Genomic DNA, 21,085 nt, shown 5'->3' with positions numbered 1-21,085 from the left:
TTCGCAAAAGTAGGTTTTTAACATATTTGTGAATAATTAATGAACGATTTGATTGACAGCAATGGTTCTTGAGGCAAAGTTGTGCATTATGAGGAGATCTATCAAATGATATGGATATTGTGTTGATATGTGAAACACCACGTGATTACAGAGCCATAAAACTCGTTAGCGCCAACTAGTGTCCGATTTCTTTCAAAATTCTTACAGACCTTAAGGTTCATGAGTCGAACGTACCCAGTGAGTTTCGTTCCGATCAACATCCGTTAACCCTTTCAAATAGGTGCTTAAAATTGTTTGGCCAATGGCGGCCATGTTTTTTGAGATATGCAAATGTCCTCATAGGTACTTGTGCCCCTTCAGACCAAGACACTGCATACCAATTTTCAAGTCGATCGAGCCAACGGTTGCCTAGTTATAGACATCTATGTGTTTTTTCTATCTTATTGCGCCCCCAAGTGGCAGAGATGCGCAATTTTTTTTATTTGACCAAAGATTGAGCTCATACATATGTGTACCATGTTTGGTGAAGATATCTCATTTCATTAATGAGTTATAGCCTGTTGCGTAAAATTGGTCCTCGACTTTCGAATGTTTTGGCATCCCATTACGACAGTGAGTCGAAATTTCTACTTTTTTTTGATAATTATTGATATTCACTGGACAGAGAACATTTCTGCAGTGGTTTGGTTCAGATTGGGTGAAAAACCTAGGACTAGTTCGCAAAAGTAGGTTTTGGACATACGTCAAATTTGCGAAAAAACGAGGCCTCGTAGACCCAAAATCAGAGTGACCGTTTATAATTTCGCATGACCCACGGATTCCAGAAATGTTAAATTTTTGGCTCTATCACAAGCGGTTTAGGAGCTATTAGCAAAAACGCATTTTTGATCACTGTAGCGCCCCCCACTGGCCGATTGGGCCGGATCTTTGCGCCTGAGTAGCGAGCAAGACTACTACCTTTTGACCAAGTTTCAGCTCTCTAGGCCTTACGGTTTGGGCTGCCCGTTCAGTTTTAAGGCGGAAAAATAATAATAATAATAATAAAAATCCTAACAATTACAATAGGGTTTCAGCACTGCGTGCTTGAACCCCTAAAAACAAAAAATAGTTTCTGGGACTACAACAGAAAAGTGAATGGAAATATTGACAGAAAATAAATATAATCAATTATTCTCAACGAACCATCATTTGAAAATGTGCAACAGATGCAATATAGTGATTATGTGCACAAAATTATTGGAAACAGCACACCAATCAAAGCACAAAATGAAAAACACAAATGCAGATGCATAAGAGCGCTGGGGATTCTTGTTCCCTGATCTCTTCATTTGTGGCTCTGCAGCACTATGGTAACTCACTTCAACATTTTACAACAGCCCACTGACCAATGAAACTTCTGCGCTGTTGCCAAAAGTCTAGGTGACAATAAAAAAGCCATTTCATTTTAAAACCAGATGGTGACAGAAACCGTCCGCTACATAACCACACACCAAAAAAAATATCAACACAACAACACATTACAGCTTCATTGCCTCTTTTCTTATCCTCTAGCATGTGGCACAGCTCCCCCAGAAAAAAAAATGTGTAAGGATGAGAGTTTCAACTAATATCACTGAAATCACACAATAGAAAATCCCTGTAGTGTTCTTTAAAGATGCGAAAATCCACAACTTCGAATCTCACATAATAAAATTACAAAATTAATAGAAAATTTAACTCGATGTTGTGTATCAGTGTATGAAAATCCCTTCCATCCCTCAGTCCCTCAGTTGTTGAAATGCACGTCTGAAAATTTACATTCAAAACAGCGAGTAATTACCCAATTCCCTATCGAAACCCTTGCTAAAGGATACATATTCTGCAGGAAGAGCTGAATGCCTTCCTGAAAGACATTTCAACATGTGAACCAGGAACAAACTCATCCACATAACCACATACCCAAAAAGACTTCAGTGTCAGTGGGCAGAGGGGGAATAATGCCAGTAGATTTCATTCTCAGCAAGCTGCAGACAACCATTACTCTGATGTCTTCTCCCCTCCTTAGAATAAAAGGTCCAATTTGATTTGACTGACTGTAAACAACAGTAAAAAAAAAAGAAAAAAAAAGAAAAATGGAAATAAGTGCCCTCACTGTCTCCCCTCCTGTCATGTGCATTCATCCCCCTCTTAATGTCCTGCAAATGAAGGGGATTTATTAATGTGTAATTAAGTAATAATCATCGCTACATAATGCATGAAACACTCATGGGGACGGAGGAGATATGAAACAGGAATGCCACAGCCAAGCGCTCAGTGCATAGACACACATTAAAAAGGGATTAATTGAGAGAAATAATATTTTGATAAGCGCAGCTCCCTCTCCCCCTCTGACGAACACTCGCTGTCTCTTTCCTCTCAAAATAATCTCTCTCTCACTTTTGCGTGCGCGAGTAACACTGGCAATCAGTTTTTTAATGTAATGTGATGTGAGAGCATGACTTCCTTTACTGGAAAATAATCCCCGTCTAACATGACAATGGGCAACGTTTTTTTGAGGAACCCCCCCCCCCTCCTCTTTCTCTCTCTGTGTGCCTGCATATGTTTTCTACAGCCATAACACCTGCAGATTTGAAGATACCAAAGCAGAAATTAATGACAAACAAGCTTAACCTCTGGAAGAGCGAGCCAATACACTAGACACCGGGACAGAAAAAAAACATGAATGATTTTGTGCATACCACACTCAGACATATTGTTGGTGCCCTTCTAATCTCCGAGCATAGCAATCAAAGCTAAAGGTGCTGGACTGAGATAGGGACAGAGTGAGCCTTGGTTACATATTTAATTGGCCTCTGATTGACGTGCATCACTGAGTCAATACAATCACTGTTTACCCCCAAACCTCTGCGCTGAAGCAGGCCAATGCATACTCAATAGAAAACTGAAATAGTATTTGTTGCAATACAACAAAACATTGATTTTAAAATGCCTTGGAATAAAAAAAGGGCAACAAAAAACATTATTAGTTAATGATTGGGTGGGGGGGGTGATGCATATTTAAATATAATAATATTTCGCAATTACTTTGTGCATACGAAAAAAAAAAAAGCTGGTCAAAATAAAAAAATATTAAAATATTGATTGCAGGGTCGAAAGGATTGCGGTCTCTCTCCTAAACAACTCAACAACATTGTTCAAGATTGATCTGCACTCAGCAGGCTCGGTCAATGTTAAATATCCCTCACAATAAGTGATTCTTAACACGTATTTTCAGTTCAACAACCTTGAATATTATCCATTTACACTCTATGTAAACGTACAACCATTTTTTTCTCTCTTGATGAACCTCTGCAGATTGCGGCCGTTGATAAAAAAAAAAAAAAAAAGGTTATTATTTGGGGGAGGGGGTACTAATATGGGCCACATGGCCACCCGAAAGCCCATCTGGTTTCTATTGGGGTGAGGGTGCCAAGTGATATCTCGACCGGCAGCACAATATCTGCCACATATTGCTGATGGACAAGACAAAATAGCAGCAGGCCTTATTGCTCCTAAATTCACCTGCCTGGGAGTGTTGGGTCTTGTAGGAGGGGTGTGAATGAGATGAGACTGTGTGTGACTGATTCTGCCATGTCAAAGTCACAACCGGGAATAAATTTGAGTCATAAAAAAAGCAGAGGTTTATTTAAAAAAAGAAAAAAAACACCAAACTGAGAGCTATAGAGAGTTAAATTCCATTCACAGTACTACTACAGACTGAGAGGGGGGTTTCTAAACTAAGTTTCAAAAACATTTAAGATTATTTAGGATTTCCACAAAGAGGATAAAATAGAAATATACCTGTTTTAAAGGTCTATTGTATGATTAGTAGCAGTATTGTTAATATATATAAAAAAAAGTAAAAAAAAAAATTAAACATAGGCCTACTTAAAAATATATATTTAATTGAATTTCATAAAATATTACATAATGATTATTGACTACAAACTGATGTTTAATTCTAAAAACAAAATATAATTTAATAAAACTGTGTTTAAATTATAATTTAAAATACTACTGATAATAATATTAATAAATAACCTAAATTAAACTTGAGCACTATTTCTAGGAGAGCACTTTAGAGATAACTTGTACAGCCAATCACAAGACACCAGGGCACCTGGCATCAAAAGGAAAGCTTTTCATTTCTTAATTATCTTTTAATGCCAAAAACCTTTAAAGCCTCTGAACATAATGACACTATTGAGAGCAAACACATTAAATCGATGAATTTCACAATCCCCGCAAGTTTTAGCCACGAAATGTCATTGGTCATGTGAGTTGTTCCCTATCATGTACCAACATAAAACGCTTACCTTTAACGGAGCGCGGTTTGGCCTGCTTGCGTCTAGACATCTCCGTGTTAACAACAATATTTTACTTTCTTTAATGGGTATCTTGTCCTCTCCCGAGAAATATTGACAGGTCACGCGCTGATACTTGGGAGATTTCTTCACTTTGCCTGTTGCAATGCGGCAACTTCAGTCTCGCTAGTCCAGAAGCGTTCAAAGGAAGAGAGAGTACGGCAATGGAAACTGATATTCCAATGATTTAACTCCTCAAACCTGTAGATTTAACGAATAACTTGCGGTTTTCCCCGTGCTCGAGAAGCGAACGCTCTTTTGTTCCTCCGTAGCGGCAGACGCTGACGGTGGAGCGGGCACGCGCGCTCAGAGTTTCAAGAAGCGGAGCGTGCCCAAATTACACCTGATCAGTAGCGAGAGGTGCCAATACTTGCCGATAATGTGGTAAACCCACTTCGACGGTGTTTCGGGATTGATTCGCAATGTTTTTCCTCCTTTTTGCAGTTGTCGCAACTGTCTCTTTACGTTATGGTCCCGCCGAACCGCCCTCCTTCGCTGTTATTTTTCCGAAGGTCCCACTCTCGATGGCATTTTAAGCAGCATTTTCACCGGAGGGGATTTTTCTTCTTGTTGTTGTTTATCGTCCTAAAAGCCGTAAATATTTCTAGTCGCTAGCCTCTCTCTCCCTTTTTCTTTGTCCTGACTCTGGTCTTCCCTCCGCCTCCCGATCCGACTGCTGGCGGGGCTGCAGCGCAGACACACATAATAAAGCCAGGCTTGGCTGGAAATGTAGCCGTGTCCCAGCAGGAGGATGTGAGAGTAGGGTCCCGGCGGGGGAGCGCTCTGATCCCGCAGGGAGCTCCGCACAGCCTGGGTTGAACAGACAGAGAGAGCCAACAGCACCAAACCATGGTCAGCCATGGAAACTACAGCTTAACTTGGAGCACGGATCGGGGCCAAAACACGGAGCTTCGAGGAAACTCTGCAGCGTGCAAGAAAAAAGACGGACTGGATTAGCCTTTTTGCGCTCTTTGTATTGGTGCCATCGTCTCGGGTTCACTCCAGCGTTTAACTGTCGATTGGACAAGATGACATTTTGACTATTTAGGGGGGGTTTGTTCTGAACATTTATCATTTCTGCGTCGTCTTTGCAATACGTTTATCTGCGTTTAAACGGATACGATTTTGGATTTAAAGGGGTAGTTCAGCTCAGGCAAAAAATAAAACCGGTGTCATCTTTTACTTACCCTCTCGTTGTTCCAAACCCGTTTGACTTTCTTTCTTCTGCTGAGCACAAAAGTAGATGTTAGGCTGTATGATAAAGTCTGACAGCCTCACACACTATCTTTTTTCCCCATACAATGAAAGTGAATGGTGACTGAGAAAAAGAAAGTCTTAAATGTTTGAAACAACAACAGGGTGAGTAAACACATCAGATTTGTATTTGTGTTTATCCTTTGCAACATTAAATGCATGCATTATATTTTTTAAAAGATCTGCATTGAATAATGTTTGATATTTTAAGATGCGTTGTTTTATTTTCATTTGTATTATGGGATGTTTTAATTAACTTTTAACCCTTTTTCTAGGATTCTTGTTGTGTTCTTTTTGGCAGGACTAGGCCTTTTTGACTATGTTTTCAGTCCCAACAGCATCTGTCTGGCTGTCTGCTTGTGCTGCCGAAAAGCTGTCGCCGAAAGAGGATAATTTGTGCAAAAATCAACCTAAGAAATGGTCAAAATCACACGCAGCGCACCAGAGCTGCTTGGCCGTTGTCATGGATAACATGGTGGGCACCCTGTCTTGGTCAGCGGGATGTCCTGCAGATTGAGCTGGGCACCCCGCAGAGCCACGGAGCGGCCTTTAAAATTGACCCCCTGTGGAGGACCGGGGCCCCTCTTGTCTCGTCTGAGCGCACGCCTGGAGACCGCTTTTAAATGTGCTTTTGGTGTCCCAGAGAGAGAGGCCGCTGGCACGAAGGGGCGAATGCTCACCGCAGTGGTCCCTTTTTCTCGGATAAATTCAAAGGAGGAAAATAGCCCACATTACAAGCTCCTTAAGGGTCAAGGACAGCCAAGACATGAATGGTTTGAAAGAGTGGCATTGTGAAATCACATAGCAAGCGGTTACACCCTCTGTCATCTTTTTACGGATTTGCATTTTTCTTGTGCCACAATGAACAGTTCAGAATAAGACTTACAAGACATGTGGATGAAATTAATTAAGACGCTGGAGAAAAAGAGGTGTGAACCGCAAATGCGGTGGTCCTGTTTGGAATAGACGCCGATGCTATTTAAGGACTATTTTAATGAGTGGCAAATAATTTTTTGAGCTTGGATGACTGCATGCGATTTGAAAAATATTGAATGCTTAGAAGAGGAAGAAAATCCCTCATTGGATATTATAAGGAGGATGGCATTTGCAACACTTGATTTCACTGCTAACTGAATTCAAATGGTGTCAGTATTGGCTGGTATTTTCCTTCACGCAGGAGGGACGGTGGTAGATTGATGCCCTAACATTATTCATTATTCAAAATTTAGCAATAACTCAACAGCGTTTTGTCCTTTCGCTCATCCATCTCCTCTCTCGCCGTACCTAGGTATGCTGCTATTCTTATGCGACTATCATCCATTGGACAGTGCGGCCCCAGAAAGCACCCTTTAAACACTCCCCCATTGTACTGTCACAAGCCTGGAGAGTTCATGTTATATTTATGTTGCCTACAGCGTATTCTCTCTGTTCTGTTCAGCTGAACTAACGCCAACTCCTCCAGGTCCCCCCTCCACAGACAATGTTACATCTCATTGGCTTTGCCCTAGATAGGCTATTTTTGTATGAAATAATTAGACATAACTGATTTAAATACTGCAAAGCCAACACTCTTTTGTCTCGTTTACAAAGTGCAGGAGAGGCACACGCTTACGGTGTCATTTCTGTCAATCCGTACAAGGAGGTTAAAAATACAAATGCGTTTCAAGCTAATGGATCTGAAGCAGGGCCAAGAAAAATTAGCAGTTTTATTAGCTTCCTTCGATTCGGGTTTTACTTTCGGGACTGAGCTACGGTGACCTGACCTGATAAAATCTATTATGAAAGCAAAAAATGTCAGGAAAGCATTGCCCGAAGCTTTTAATTGTCTCAACGTGCACATCAGCAAAATATAGGATTGCTAAAATATGCCGCTGTACAGCACTAATTGTCCATGTAAGGACAGCACGGCGCTTAAAACAGCACGTTTTGTTTGTTACAGTGACCCCAGACCCAGACAGCCGTGCTGATGCCGAGTGCACACGAGGGAGAGGTGGAGAGCAGGAACGCAGATTGGGGCTGACCGCTCGGCTGCACTTTAATGTACCCTCTACTTCATCAGTCCTGATTAGCCACCATATAAATCCAGATTGAACGTTACATTTTTACTGCTGATTGTCTTCCAAACACTCTCAGGTGTTGGCGTGTTAAATGCCAGGGTGTGCATCTGTCCTCGCATCCCTTCAGCTTGCTGCAGTGAGACGTCTGACTTGAAAAATGGGGACCCTCTTCAGAAACGAAAGCAATGCAGAACAAATTTCAGGCTTTTAGGCTTAACACGTCTTGTGCCAAAACCTCAATAACAAGCCCCCCTCCAGCCCCCGTTTCCCTGGCTCTTGCCCCAGACTTACACAAAGAAACACCAGCTTTATGGACTTAGGGCATTAAAGCATAAAAAACAGTGGACAGAGAACAGGTTCGGAACACATGGCGCCAAACGTGGGGCACGATCGCGTCAGATCACACAGGCTATACACCTTAACGCTCCAATTCTTAGGTACACAGCCATGTTTTCAAAAGGGCACATGAAAGGGCTTAGCGAGAGAGAGAGAGATGAGCAACAGCAGCGAGGAGGCCGGCGCTCCAGCAAAAAAACGCTTTTCTGATGAGCTGCAACAATGCACTCACTCCCACGACATCGGCTCTCTGTTGGGAGTCTCCTCCTAATTTCCTCCATCCATAATAAAAAGAGATACATTAAACAGTGCCATTAGTGCCAGCAATTTGTTTTATTCTCCACAGAAAGAGAAATGTTATCTGTGGCGGACAAACTTAACCCAATTAAAGCTCATTGTGTATGGGGGCCTTGCTGGGTCTTCAGCTGATGCCTAGGAACGAGGGCAGAGGAAGCCAACTTTGGGGAGGGAGGGGGGGGGAAGAGAACGGCTGGAACACGTCTGGAGAATTAGGGAAAGTAGGAGAGAGACAAATGTGCTATCAGGAAAAAAAGACGGGAAGAGAAATTATGTTTTTGTACGTTTCCCCCCACATCAATTCCCTCCCAAGATGGTCTGGTAGAAAAATACTGCACAAAATATACACGGCTAATTTGGCTCTTAAATAATTAGAGTGAATGCAAAACCTTTTCATCAAATTGAAAAGGGGAGGAAATGCAAACAAAGTCACACGTTCTGAGTCATTCGTTCATACCCTCACAATTTTGCTGTTAATTGTTGTGATAACACCTCTCGATTACAGGGGTTTAATTATCAACATGTTTGGCTGTTAGACCCAGTACCTGGCACAGATCCTGGTGAAGGGCTCAAGGTTTTTAATGAAGATCTCACTCACAGCAGCATACAGGAGCTCAGTGTGGTGCTGTCCTAACAAAGAAGCACATCGTGTTTAGAAACGACCTGGGTATCTGTGAATTCTAACACAATAATGCCAAGAATATTCATAGTGATACATTTTGATTGATATCCAGTTGTGCGGGAATGGCAAGTGTTCTGTCTCTGTGGGGGGGGGGGGGGGGGGTGATTTTGTGTGATTGAGGAATTGTAACAGTAACTGAATCGCATATCTTGGGACACAAATGAGGCATGTCTTCCCTTCTGTGACGGCGAAAGCTGGTTTCACTCCGTTTGACTGGTAATCCTTCCATCGACTACTGCATTTATCGGCTTTAGTGGAGTCGTTTTTTGCTCACTTACCCAAAAAAGGCCCAATCAACACCTCCCAGCTGGTGAAATGAAGCAGAACCGGCCTCCATTACTTTGAGACGTGATGGATACTTCACAGCTGCGGTCGAGTGTCTGTGATCAGAAAGTGGAGAGACGAACAGCTGTAAAACATGCCCTACTAAAGACATGCATCTGCTGACAGTGTGTGCCATTAGGATTACCATGCAGTGTATTTACTGTGTACACACAGAGGTCCATCCAGAACTAGTTTTGTTCTCACGCGAGGCCTAAGAAACATTTGTGTGAAACCTTTGAAAAAGTATTTGAAGGAGACTTCTGAGGACAAGAATCAGTCCATATATTTTGTGAGAGTTGCTTTGAAAAGTGACTATAAAACGTGTGATATTAAAATATACCAAATAAAATAAGAGCAGCATTTACTTTTTTTAACACGATTTTTGTCCTTAAAATATCTAGTATTGTTTCTATATTTGGTTTGTAGTCTACGTTCATCTATATTTGTCCTCAAAAATTATGTCGTCTGAAAGCAATATTCTCTCGCTCAATTTGGAGGATGTGCGTCAACGAACGCTGCACAAGTACAGATTCCTATTATTATTAAATTTCAAAAGTAGCAACATTCTGCAAGCCTTCGATGTATCTCCCAATGGTTTATTTTTAATGAGAAAATGATATTTACTATTACTGAGGGAAAATACATTCATTCACTCTAGTAATGTGTTCCAGAGAACGAAAACAATTTGGGTTAATTCTGTTTTTAAATCGTATTAAATGCTGCATTTCAGTGTTTCTCTTTTTCAAATGAAATATTCAAATAAAGTATAACCAAATCTCATGTGAGAAGATGATGTATGTAATAGAAATGCAATGGATATTTTGAGGTTTGATAAACACGACCACAAATGAAACACTGAACTGCTACGTTAAGCGTTTGTTACGTAGGTCTACAGCGCCATCTAGCGGTTAAAATTAGCTTACACTCAGATAGCGTCGTGTTTCGTCGATTATTACTGCTTTTTTTCTGCCTCTGTGGTGATAAAATAGTCATACATATTGCAATATCGCAAAATTTTAGACATTTATATTTAATTGTAATATTAAGAATCTCCCCTTATTTAACAGGACAGCTCACCTAGAAATGTAAATCGTCATCATTTACACACGCTCATGTTTCAAGCCTGTCTGTCTTGCCTTAGGCGAAGATAAGGAAATAATTTTTTCCATTTAGTAAGGTAAATGGTAACAGACTCTCTGACTAACATTTAAATTCCACGTAAATTTCATTTTTGGAATTTACTTTTTCTTTAAGAAACTAAAGAAGAACGTAAAAAAATAAGATGACCTTATATATTTCCAGAAAAAATAATGTATTTTCCTCTGTCCATTTATGTTGACTATGTAAACCGATTTCCTATACATTTAAAAATAAATAGGCCTATATATAAAAATCATGCTTTATTAAATTTGAATAATGTCGTAGTTATCAGAATCGAGATTATAAGAAGTTAGTTGTGATATAAACAGCCAGGATTCAATGTGATTTTTGTTTTTTATCTCATAATTTATATACAAATTTAAATATTTTTAATGAGCCCTTGTGTTTCATAAAAAGGTAGAAAAATTATAGAAGCAACTTCCGATCAATGACAAAAATTTACCTTCATATTATGAGGCACTATTTGACTCAATGAGATTTGCATGGGCATCTTTGCACTGGAATTCTTTCTCTTAAATGTGTCATCTTTTTATTAATACATTTATTTATTTATTTTTGTTTTGTTTTGTTTTGTTTTTAAACAAACAATGAATTGAACAATAAATTAAGAGGCTCAGAAGTGGCATGAATGCTTTGAATTAAATACTGAAATAATACTTTAAAAAGTGAAAGTAAAAGGCATAGTAGGTGGCAGCAAGTCTTGTCAATGACTCATTCATTCAATCCATTCCTTCAAACTGTTGATTCATTCAGGCATGAGCAGGTGAAGGTCCTTGTGAATGGGTGATCGAATCAGGTCTCACTAAATTTGTTCAAAAGTGTAGATTCATTCATAAAACACCACTTGTGATGTGCAGTGGTTTAAACTATTTTCATTGATGAAATAGAGCAAAATCAGACAATATTCCTAAAATGTAAGTTACTTAATATGAATTTCTTGTTTATTGAACTGCTGTATAAATTCAACACATTTGCAAACTGTCTTTATAATCATTAAAAGCTCACTTATCTTTTCGGCTAGACATAATTTTTTAGATTGGAGTTTACATAAAAAATATCATCATTTTATCCATAATTTCCAAGTCCAAGATGTATAAACTTGAATGGTTATTGGACTTAATGCATATCAGTTGATGTGTATTTGTGTAACGAGGGAGGGTGTGGTCTAAGGAAATCAACACCCTATATCAAGGTGTGCATAATTATTAGGCAGATTCTTCTCAGGAAAAAATGGGCCAAAAAAGAGATTTAACTGACTCTGAAAAGTCAAAAACTGTATATTAAAAAAAAAAAAAAAAGTCTTTCACAGGGATAAAGCACTCTTGTAATTTATCTAAGATATTGTGGCGTGATCACAGAACCATCAAATGTTTTTTAGCAAATAGTCAACAGGGTCACAAGAAACGTGTCTAGAAGAAAAGACAAATTAACCACCAAAGATTTGAGAAGAATCAAACATGAAGCTACCAGGAATACATTATCCTCCAGTGCTGCCATATTCCCCAACTGCAACCTACTTGGAGTGTCAAGAAGTATGAGGTGTTCAGTTCTCAGAGACATGGTCAAGGTAAGAAAAGCTGAAACGCGACCACCTCTGAACAAGACACTTAAGTTGTAACGTCAAGAATGGGCCAAGAAATATCCGAAGACAGATTTTTCAAAGGTTTTGAGGACTGATGAGATGAGAGTGACTCTTGATGGACCAGATGGATGGGCCCGTTGTTGGATCCGTAACGGACATAGATCTCCACTTCGACTCAGACACCAGCAAGGTGGAGGTGGGGTACTGGTATGGGCAGGTATTATTTAAAAATGAGCTAGTAGGACCTTTTCGGGTTGAAAATGGACTCAAAATAAACTCTCAGACCTACTGCCAATTATAAGAAGACACTTTCTTCAAGCAGTGGTATAGGAAAAAGTCTGCATCTTTTAAGAAGACTTAGATTTTTATGCAAGACAATGCTCCATTACATGCATTAAAGTACTCCACTGTGTGGCTGGCCAGTAAAAGCCTTAAAGATGAAAAAACTAATGACATGGCCCCATTCTTCACATGACTCAAACCCTATTGAGAAATTTTGGGCCCTTCTTAAGCAGGAAATTTACAGTGAAGGTAAACAGTAGACCTCTTTGAACAGTGTCTGGGAGACTGTGGTTGCGGTTGCACAAAAAGTTGATTCTGACCAGATCAAGAAACCGACCGACTCCGTGAATGGAAGGCTTGTGACTGTTATCGAAAAGAAGGGTGGCTGTCACTGAGGTTTCTTTTTGAAATTTCAGAAATGTTCATTTGTAAATGGAGTTTATTATTCTCACTTTAACAGGTGAAAATAAACAAGCGAGATGGGAAAATCTTTGTTTTTCATTTAGTTGCATAATTCTGCACACTAATAGTTGCCTAATAATGGTGTACATGTAGATATTCTCTTAAGGACGCCAAAACTTCACTTTTACTACTTAAATGTTCGGGTTTGTTAAGACTTTGGATTGACCAAGAGCACTGTAGTTGTACAATAACAAAATTAATCCCCAGAAATACAACTTGCCTAATAATTGTGCACACAGTATATATTATATTATATATATATATATATACACACACACACGTCTAATTTATGTTTTGTTTTTAGATTTTTTAAATAAGTTGGAAGTGGAACTTTCTTCAGTGGATACAAAAGGTTTTTAATATATCTTGTCTATTCAAGCTCTGCAATCTTCCACAATCTGCCTAAAATCTGAATAGTCTCATATTATTACCTCACACCAAAAATTGTATTTGAAATATATTCAGTGATTGTATAGAGAACAGTGATATTTAAAGATATCTCTTGCACATTCATGCCACTGACATTTTTTATATTTATTTAAAAAAATTAGCATACACCTGTGGAAATCAAGAGAACACCACTGTGGTTTATTTCCATACCAGTATATCTTTAAACATCTCAAGGGATCCCTAAAGAAAACACAGAAGGCAAATTCCTAAAAAAATATAAAACACTAAACTGCTTGTTCAGAATGTATCAAGTGTACTACGTGGCAATATTGGCCTCTGATTTAATCAGATGTCCTGAGAGAATCCAGGGAGCAGGCGTCGTGGAGGCCGTGGACCTGAAGATAGACAAAAAAAAAAAAAAATGAAACAATTGGAACCAAATGAAAAAAGGAAAAATTAGTGACAGATCCTTCCGTAGCTATAATACTCTAAATAGCGATTATAACTAGAACTTCATGAGAAGATGCTGACCGGTTGGGGCTCCCATATGAAGGCTCCTGAGTGAAGGTGGTGGTGCTCTAGGACCCCGGGGTCCATTCTGCGGTGGGGGTCCACTAATCAATGGTGGTCCTCGTGATGAATGTGCCCCCGGATGCTGCAACAGTCCTCTAGAGGACGGGAAACCAAGAGGCGTATCAAGTAGAGGGCCACGGGTGGACGTTGGCCCATGTGTAGGTGCTGGGCCAAGCAGAGGTTGGGGCTTGTCAAGACTATGAGGGGCTGCTGGCCCTCTAGACGGGGAACTAAATGAAGAACCGTGTGAGACCAAAGAAGCCCGAGAGGGTAAAAGATTATGAGGGCCAGTTGATCTGTGGGAAGGTGGCTTTAGATTTTGCATTGAAAGCAAAGGAGGTGGTTTCGTCTTAGGGTACGAGCCTGGAAACAGAGGGAATATTGCATTAAATAAGCATCATAAACAGATTAGACAAATTAATGTAATGAATAATTTTATCTTAAAGTAAAAAATTATAACAAGCTAACAAGCAACGCATTGAATGAGATTCATCTGTGCTTGTCAGCGAACTACAGCTCTGTGTAGTAAATGGCGTCTAAATGCACGTGATGGAGATATACTACTAATCACAGAACCGGCTTTACTGACAAGGTGCACATGACAATCACATGCGATTTATTGTGCAGCCCTAATATATATATAAAACAAACCTTGCAATCCCATGTGATGTCCCGGGGGTGTACCTCCTGACCCCGAGGGCAGGTTTGCCTGCTCTCTTGGTGGTGGTCCAGACCCAGCAGGCAGAAGTGGTGGGGGCTTTCCTAACCCTGGAGGCAGGCTGTTTATTACAGGAGCAACATCACTGCCCACCTCTGCTGAAGATACTGGAGAGAAAAAGAACGGATATTTTAAAGGTTTAATTATATATAATAGATATTTTGGGGTATAGTATTATATATATATATATATATATATATATATATATATATATATATATATATATATATATATATATATATATATATATATATATATATACACACACACACACACACACACACACACACACATAGAAAGTATAAATATTCAAATAATGTAATAGTTTAAATAACCTCATATATAATTACATGTATAATTACTTTATTTTTTATATATATTTTAAATTGAAATATTGGGCTAGACGTACCTTTTTCATAATTCTGGGGATCTCACAAGCAAAAGTTGTCATAGTCATAAACTTCTATAATGGTGGGGAATTCCCATTTGATCTTATAGGACTCCCTCAACCGTTGTATTAGAATCACCCCCGCAGCAGCGGTACCAACACACTGCTTTTTGTATTTTGCATTCTTTTAGAATTGTATTGATCATACATAAATCTAATTTGAGATCATTTAATTATATCACATATTAAAATGTATCATAATGATGAGAATTAAGAATCACTTATAAAGAGAGCACTACATGAATGTAACTAGGCCAGGACATGGAAACATGTTCACCTTGCAGATGGTCTTGGCGGTTTTGAAGATACTCCGCCAGTGTGTTGAGCTCCTCTGGGTACAGGTGCAAACCTTCGGCCAGGAGAAAGAGCAGGTGGCGGGTGGCAGAGGGAACAGTGTGGTGCTCCAGCTTGCTGCGCTCCAGGTAGTCCTCCGTCAGCTCAGCCGCCCGTGCCGCAGCCTCTGTGGGGTCCAGCACCCGTCGTGAACCGCTCAAGCGCCTGAACTCCACAATCACAAACTCCAAGGCCTGTTCTTTGGGCATATTTCGATGAACTGTGGAGAGGCAGAGGAAGGGTCAGCCAGAGGAGGGAAGGGGGTTACATATGGTGCTCAGTGTGAGCAACTGCAGTCGAAGCAGTGTGGACAAGAGTTCTACCTCATCAGCAACACACTGCAGTCTGGCAACCACTGCTTAACCCAATTACCACATTAAAATTCACTATGCACTCAAAGGACACATTCATGAGCACACTTGAAAGTTGGGAGAGGGAACATTTAACAGAGTTGAAGTTTATTTAAGATTGCTTTTAAAATAGTTTTTTACACATTTTAATGTGACGAAGGAATTGTGCATGGTACAATTGTTTTATACTTCCATATGCATTCACTTTTTACATGTGACATTGTGCAATAGCAAATTCGTACATTCCGAAAATTAAAAATAATTTAACATGTTTAAAAAAGGACTTACGTTTTTGCATAAGTTTGTTCTGTGGGTTTGTTTTTTAGACTTGAAAGTCTAGTGGTGTGTGATCCAGTTCTAGTTGTTAAGTGTGTGAGTTTTTCTGTGTATCCATTAACATGATGCCTAGTGTTTTAAAAAGTGTATTTCAGCTTTAAGATAACTTTTCGTTAAGGTGAGGTTTTATAGGAATAAAAGCTTTAGTAATTATATTAAACATCTGAACTATTTTAATATTGAAGTTTTTTTAATTTAAGTGGTGGACATTCAATAAAATAATGGATTTTAAGAAAAAGTTAATTAAAGCAGGTCTTTTGTTGAGGGCATTTCATCTATTTTAATGTGATGCTGAGGGTCAAAATCACCATCTTTTAGATGTTTTTCTTTGGGGGGGGTGGGGGAGTTATGACTTGCACTACATTGATTCATTTTTGCTTGGCTTTAAATGGTGCAAACATTTTAAAAAATGTAGATTGGAAAAACGTTTGTACACAAATCTATTATAATAATTATGTCTTTTTTTTTTTTTTTTTGATCAATTATGGCTAATTTATTCTGACCACTCAAAACGGTTGATGTTTACGAAAAAAAGTGTAAAACAATCAAACTAAATTGTTGCAAAATTACAAGCTATTATACGGTTTAATTGGGAGGCATGTGAATTGTGTGTCCACAATGCAATAAATAATAATAAAAAAAACTTAGAGAGTGACATTTTTTTGTTTTCTATATTTCAAATGTTAGTAAATAGATCCCAGAAACCATGTTTATACACAAAGATAAAGGTTGCTTGCAGCCCTTACATTAATGTTTTTGAGGTTAATATAAATGAATTCTCCTTTTAGACTGTTCTGAAAGTTTTTGCAATTGTTGAATGTTTTTTAGGTATATTTTCAGAAAAGATAAATGTATGTCTTTAGGTGTAATCACAGAATAATGTTAAGGTTTTGTTCATTATATGATCAAAAGTAAAAAAAAATGCCCACCACCAAGTCAAGGCTGTTCAAGGTTTTTTAACTATTGTTTAAATTTGTACAATTATTTTTATTTTTGGGAGATAGATTGTGGGAGTCGGGACTTACTTTTGAGGGACTCTGAAAATATGATTACTGTGCACGAGGAGAGAGTTACATTAGTCTGCTCGACGAGAATACATAAGGGGGAACCGTCGGAGCGGACATCTTGGAGGGCCCGCGTCAGGCCAGATTCCACCTGCAGGTAAAGCATTTCCACCGAGAGGCCACGTTCCTGCAAACACTGGCCTATCGATTTGGGGTAATCCCTTTGAAAGAAGAAGAAGAGATCTGGTTATTGAGCACCATGTTATTGAGGGCATGAGGTGCTGGGGTTGGCCTCGTTTGTGTATGCAGTAATGAAAGGGTCAAGTTTTAATACACTACACAAATGAATAAACCAACACAAATAGCATTTTCAAAGTGAATTGAATATTAGAAAATAGTTGAAAATTAAGTGGTTACAATTATCTTAGCCAAATAAATGCTTTTGCGTGAGGCATCAGTCTTCTCAAAGGAGATAAAAAGTTATAAATGTTACGTTTAAATATATAAACTGTAAATAAAAGTTACAGTTTAATATTAATAATAATAGAACTTCACACAAATTTAATAGGGTTTAGATATTATAAAAAAACATGTATAAATGTTTTACCAAAAAGTTGTAAATTAAAACATTGTAAAATGGATCTTAATAAAACGTGAAACACTTCGATGAACACATTTATGACAAGATCATCCAGTTAAAAGATCTTGTCATAAATGTGTTCATCGAAGTGTTTCACGTTTTATTAAGATCCATTTTACAATGTTTTATTTTTTGTTTGGGTCATATTCATTGTGTATTAATAAAAACAGAAGTATGAGTTTGCAGTCAACCTATATTCAAATGTTCAATTTCTAAGTTGCATTCACTGTTTTGATAATAGCATTCTTTGTGTTTTTCATATTTTAATGATTGTTTTGGTTTAATTTTTTTTTGTTTTTTTGAAATATGGCTTTGATTACTGAACATTTTGAATATCACAACTTCTTAAAGAAGCTCTTATATAGCTGGCTAAATAAACAAGGAATGTGATTAAAATCTCAGTTTTTTGGACATACTTATTCTTTCAATTAAAGTGTTTTTAGGAGGATGAAAATATACAGAATACAAATAAATCAGTCATGTGTGGGGGACAAAAAAAAACTAATTCAGCTTATTGCTTAGAAAAACACTCTTTTATGCTTGAGACCTAACTAATTTTGAAAAACGTGTATTCAACGTTTCTGTAAAGTTTTAAAGGTCCTTTATTATTTCTCTTTTTTAGATATGTGGAATAGAAACATTTGATTAGATTACATTTAAACTTTAAATCATTAGAGGCCTCTAAGACCCCCATCTTGAACATTTAGAATACTTCACATTTTTTGTTGTTGTTGTTGTTGTTTTCCCCTTGAAGGCATATTTAATTCCTTTTAAAGATTTTGGATTATTTGTAATATAAAATACCCATCAGAATTCATTATTTTAACCATCAAGGATGATTTTGGATACATACGGATTCTTGATCTTAAACCTGACGAACCCTGTCAGTCTAATTTTTAGCAATAACGAAGCAGTTTCACACAACAGAGAATTTTCAGATATCTAACAGTATCACACTAAATGTAAATAAATTAGTCCCATATTTTTTTTTTACTACATGCAAATTTATGACCTAAAGTCTGCAAAATGCATTTCTATTTAAAACAGAAAGCAAGTTTGACCCAATAAAAACATTTAATGCAACAGATTTTTACTGCTACCAGCAGTATATACGCACACATTCTGGTTGTTCACGGACAGGACGACACAGTCTGCAGGCTGTTTAGCACCATCTCCATGTAGCTGCTGGAAGAACCTCTCGTATATGGCACTGCGTTGAACCGATGCATCATATTCTTCAGGTGAACCAGCTGTTACAAACACATTTACATGAATAAGTGGCTCCACAAAGAGTTCTCATAATTGCCGCAACTGCAGCAGTGAGAAACCAAGATGTTTACTACACACAAAAAAATCCTACCAGTTGACTGATGTGGTGAATGCTCATAGTCTGCAGTGCCAGAGTAGTCAATCCCTTCATCTAAACTTTCAAAGCTGCAAAATGAAGGAAGATCGGTGGGGAAAGGGGTTTAGATTTTAGATGCATAATAATTCACAACCAAAGAAGAGAGAAACAGGTATCAAAAAATTTAGATTTAAATCTGGAAAAAGATCAATGCTGTTGCACTTTGTTGACTATAAAAATAGACACTCATCTCTTTTGTCATATTCAATGGAACGTTACCTCTCAGTTTCTGGATGATCATCTTTTCTGTCCTCCCTCATCGGATATGGTGTTCTTCGAAAAGATCTGGGAGGATTTGAGACACTGCTTGGAGTAAATCAACATGATTATGATAAACATAACATAAGAAATATAAAACTTAGGCTGTGTGTTAAACCCTATTGAGTTGTTTAACAAGACAGGACTTGAAAGCGTCATATTAATTCTTCGAATGTTCCAAACATATTTAAGCAGTAGCTCCCATTTTTTTGAAACGCAGTCACTAATATACAGATGTGTCACAAACCTTCCTCCGCTGTGTTTTGGTGGCGGTCGTCTGCCTCCAGCTTTCTTCGACCACGACGACATTTGACTTCTAAATGAACGGCAAACTTAATATCGCAGGAAACAAGACAAATAAGTTTTGGTTGCACATGAAATTATGAATGTGCGCAACCATTGTTTAAAAAAACTAGTTAAAACAATGTTAAATATCCGCGAAATTTGCTAAATTATTGTTATGAAAACACTCAAGCTGATGTGAAGCCCCTCCTACCTGCGTAACGTTAGATATTCAGTTGACGTTATATTCCCGTTGCTCTGTGAATCGTGGTAAACTGATGAATTTGCTCATAGGTTATTTCATCTCTGACGAGATCAGTACATACTAAAATAAAATTGGAAAATAAGCATTAATCCCAGTTACTGTTTGCGGCAAAAGACCAGCTGCACGCTCGATCTGACTTCCTGAACGAGAGTATTTGCGAAAGCATGTGGCGCCTCCTAACGGACGGGAAGACAAACTACAACAAAAGTGACGTCACTGCCCAGCCTCCTCAGGATGAGGCTCCTGAAAATGACAGTCGGTTTTAATCGATTCTTAAGAGAAATTCTAAGGGTTATGACGTTTCACCTAAAGAAACCCTTAAGTAACATTTAAGAGATATTTTATTCAACGCCCTTATGGGAAACTTAAGGTCGATCTTAAAGGAAAGTTAGGCCTACACTTAAGATGCTTTATGCAATCGGGCCCTGAGATCTTACAATATTTTCAATGAATGGATTTTTTTGAAGTGGATCCCAATGCCTGTTTTGTAATAAAGATATAACTATACTCACAAATGTACATTTTCAAATCGTACACCTATTTTTGTAGTAGTTTTTACAAGAGATCAAAAATAATTTACTTACAATTTCAGTTTAGCTGAACAAGAAAGCACTCAGAACCTGTACAATTTGCACGGCCAACAAATTTGTATTATTTTTATCATTCTGTATAATGCCCTCTTCTTTCTCTTACCTTTATTATGTTTCTATTTTTAGATATGGTATTGGCTGTTCATGTTTGCTTTTTATTCTCTATTGCTGTTATGTATAATTATTGTGTTATAACTGTTGTACCAAAGCTTAAACTGAATGTTCAAATGAAACATAAAAAAGGCTTCTGAGGAATAGTCAAATATTTGAGTCACCAATATATATTGTTGTATATATTGTTCCCCATTTATATCTGTCAGAGTGAAAAAAAAAAAACTTTTTCTTTTTGTGAAGCTGAAAGTCATAATTGTGAGATTTTAAGCTTTCAATTACAAGATCAATATCATACAATTGTAATTTTATATTCTGTAACTGCAATTTTATCTCATAAATTTGCGGCTTTTAAATCTTAATTAGGATGTACAAAAAAGTCAGCATTACCATTTTATTTTTGCACTCTTGATATTATGTGAAGATGGTAGTCTTAAATTGTTAGGTGAGCATGCTATGGACTATGAGGCATTTTTGTTTAGGCAAAAATGCAATTCTCCACAGATCTTGGAATTTTGGAATTCGGGTAAATCACAGTTGAAAGGAGTTTATAATGTCAGATA

At 38.0% G+C, this 21,085-nt stretch overlaps 2 protein-coding genes and 1 long non-coding RNA gene across 11 annotated transcripts in view; 1 reads left to right on the top strand and 2 right to left on the bottom strand.

The window, feature by feature from the left end:
* The window catches only part of LOC127934264 (zinc finger protein 423), a 146,056-nt gene extending 140,828 nt beyond the window's left edge, over window positions 1-5,228 (bottom strand). For 2 of the 4 annotated variants that reach the window (XM_052531529.1, XM_052531532.1), the window contains exon 1: window positions 4,335-5,185. In XM_052531529.1, coding sequence (XP_052387489.1) covers window positions 4,335-4,374 — 40 coding nt within the window. In that variant the 5' untranslated portion in view covers window positions 4,375-5,185. Of the gene's footprint in view, window positions 1-4,334 lie in introns of all 4 variants that reach the window. The other 2 variants (XM_052531530.1, XM_052531533.1) reach the window with 2 other exon arrangements.
* A 3-nt stretch (window positions 5,229-5,231) lies between these two features.
* Window positions 5,232-9,276, top strand: LOC127934265 (uncharacterized). The gene is made up of 2 exons (XR_008147738.1): window positions 5,232-5,741; window positions 5,912-9,276. It is a non-coding gene; the product is annotated as an uncharacterized LOC127934265 (long non-coding RNA).
* Window positions 9,277-13,332: 4,056 nt separating this feature from the next.
* LOC127934640 (nuclear receptor coactivator 5) lies at window positions 13,333-20,057 on the bottom strand. 6 transcript variants are annotated; one of them, XM_052532153.1, is made up of 10 exons: window positions 19,771-20,057; window positions 19,522-19,590; window positions 19,236-19,319; window positions 18,972-19,045; window positions 18,729-18,861; window positions 16,993-17,192; window positions 15,226-15,501; window positions 14,434-14,607; window positions 13,741-14,145; window positions 13,333-13,604 (listed from the first exon to the last, which is right to left on the bottom strand). In XM_052532153.1, exons 2-10 carry the CDS (start codon window positions 19,581-19,583, stop codon window positions 13,555-13,557), a joined length of 1,458 nt encoding a protein of 485 aa, XP_052388113.1. In that variant the 5' UTR covers window positions 19,584-19,590; window positions 19,771-20,057; the 3' UTR covers window positions 13,333-13,554. The 6 variants fall into 6 exon arrangements, with proteins under 6 accessions (XP_052388113.1, XP_052388110.1, XP_052388112.1 ...); XM_052532150.1 differs by having other exon boundaries at window positions 19,236-19,322; window positions 19,522-19,606; window positions 19,771-19,993; XM_052532152.1 differs by having other exon boundaries at window positions 19,522-19,606; window positions 19,771-19,993.
* Between the last annotated feature and the right edge of the window lie 1,028 nt (window positions 20,058-21,085).

Source organism: Carassius gibelio, chromosome A18 (genome assembly GCF_023724105.1).
Source record: "Carassius gibelio isolate Cgi1373 ecotype wild population from Czech Republic chromosome A18, carGib1.2-hapl.c, whole genome shotgun sequence".
Taxonomy (NCBI): Eukaryota; Metazoa; Chordata; class Actinopteri; order Cypriniformes; family Cyprinidae; genus Carassius; species Carassius gibelio.
This window is presented reverse-complemented; position numbering and strand designations above follow the sequence as displayed.

What these genes read in the sequence shown, in the direction of transcription:
- LOC127934640 (XM_052532150.1), bottom strand. Translation starts at nt 19,583, where the DNA reads ATGTCGTCGTGGTCGAAGAAAGCTGGAGGCAGACGACCGCCACCAAAA. An exon ending in TCCGTGAACAACCAGAATGT is followed by an intron (nt 17,193 to 18,728) that starts GTGCGTATATAC and finishes CTTCTTTCAAAG; the next exon opens with GGATTACCCCAAATCGATAG. An exon ending in CCGCCAAGACCATCTGCAAG is followed by an intron (nt 14,608 to 15,225) that starts GTGAACATGTTT and finishes TTTTCTCTCCAG; the next exon opens with TATCTTCAGCAGAGGTGGGC.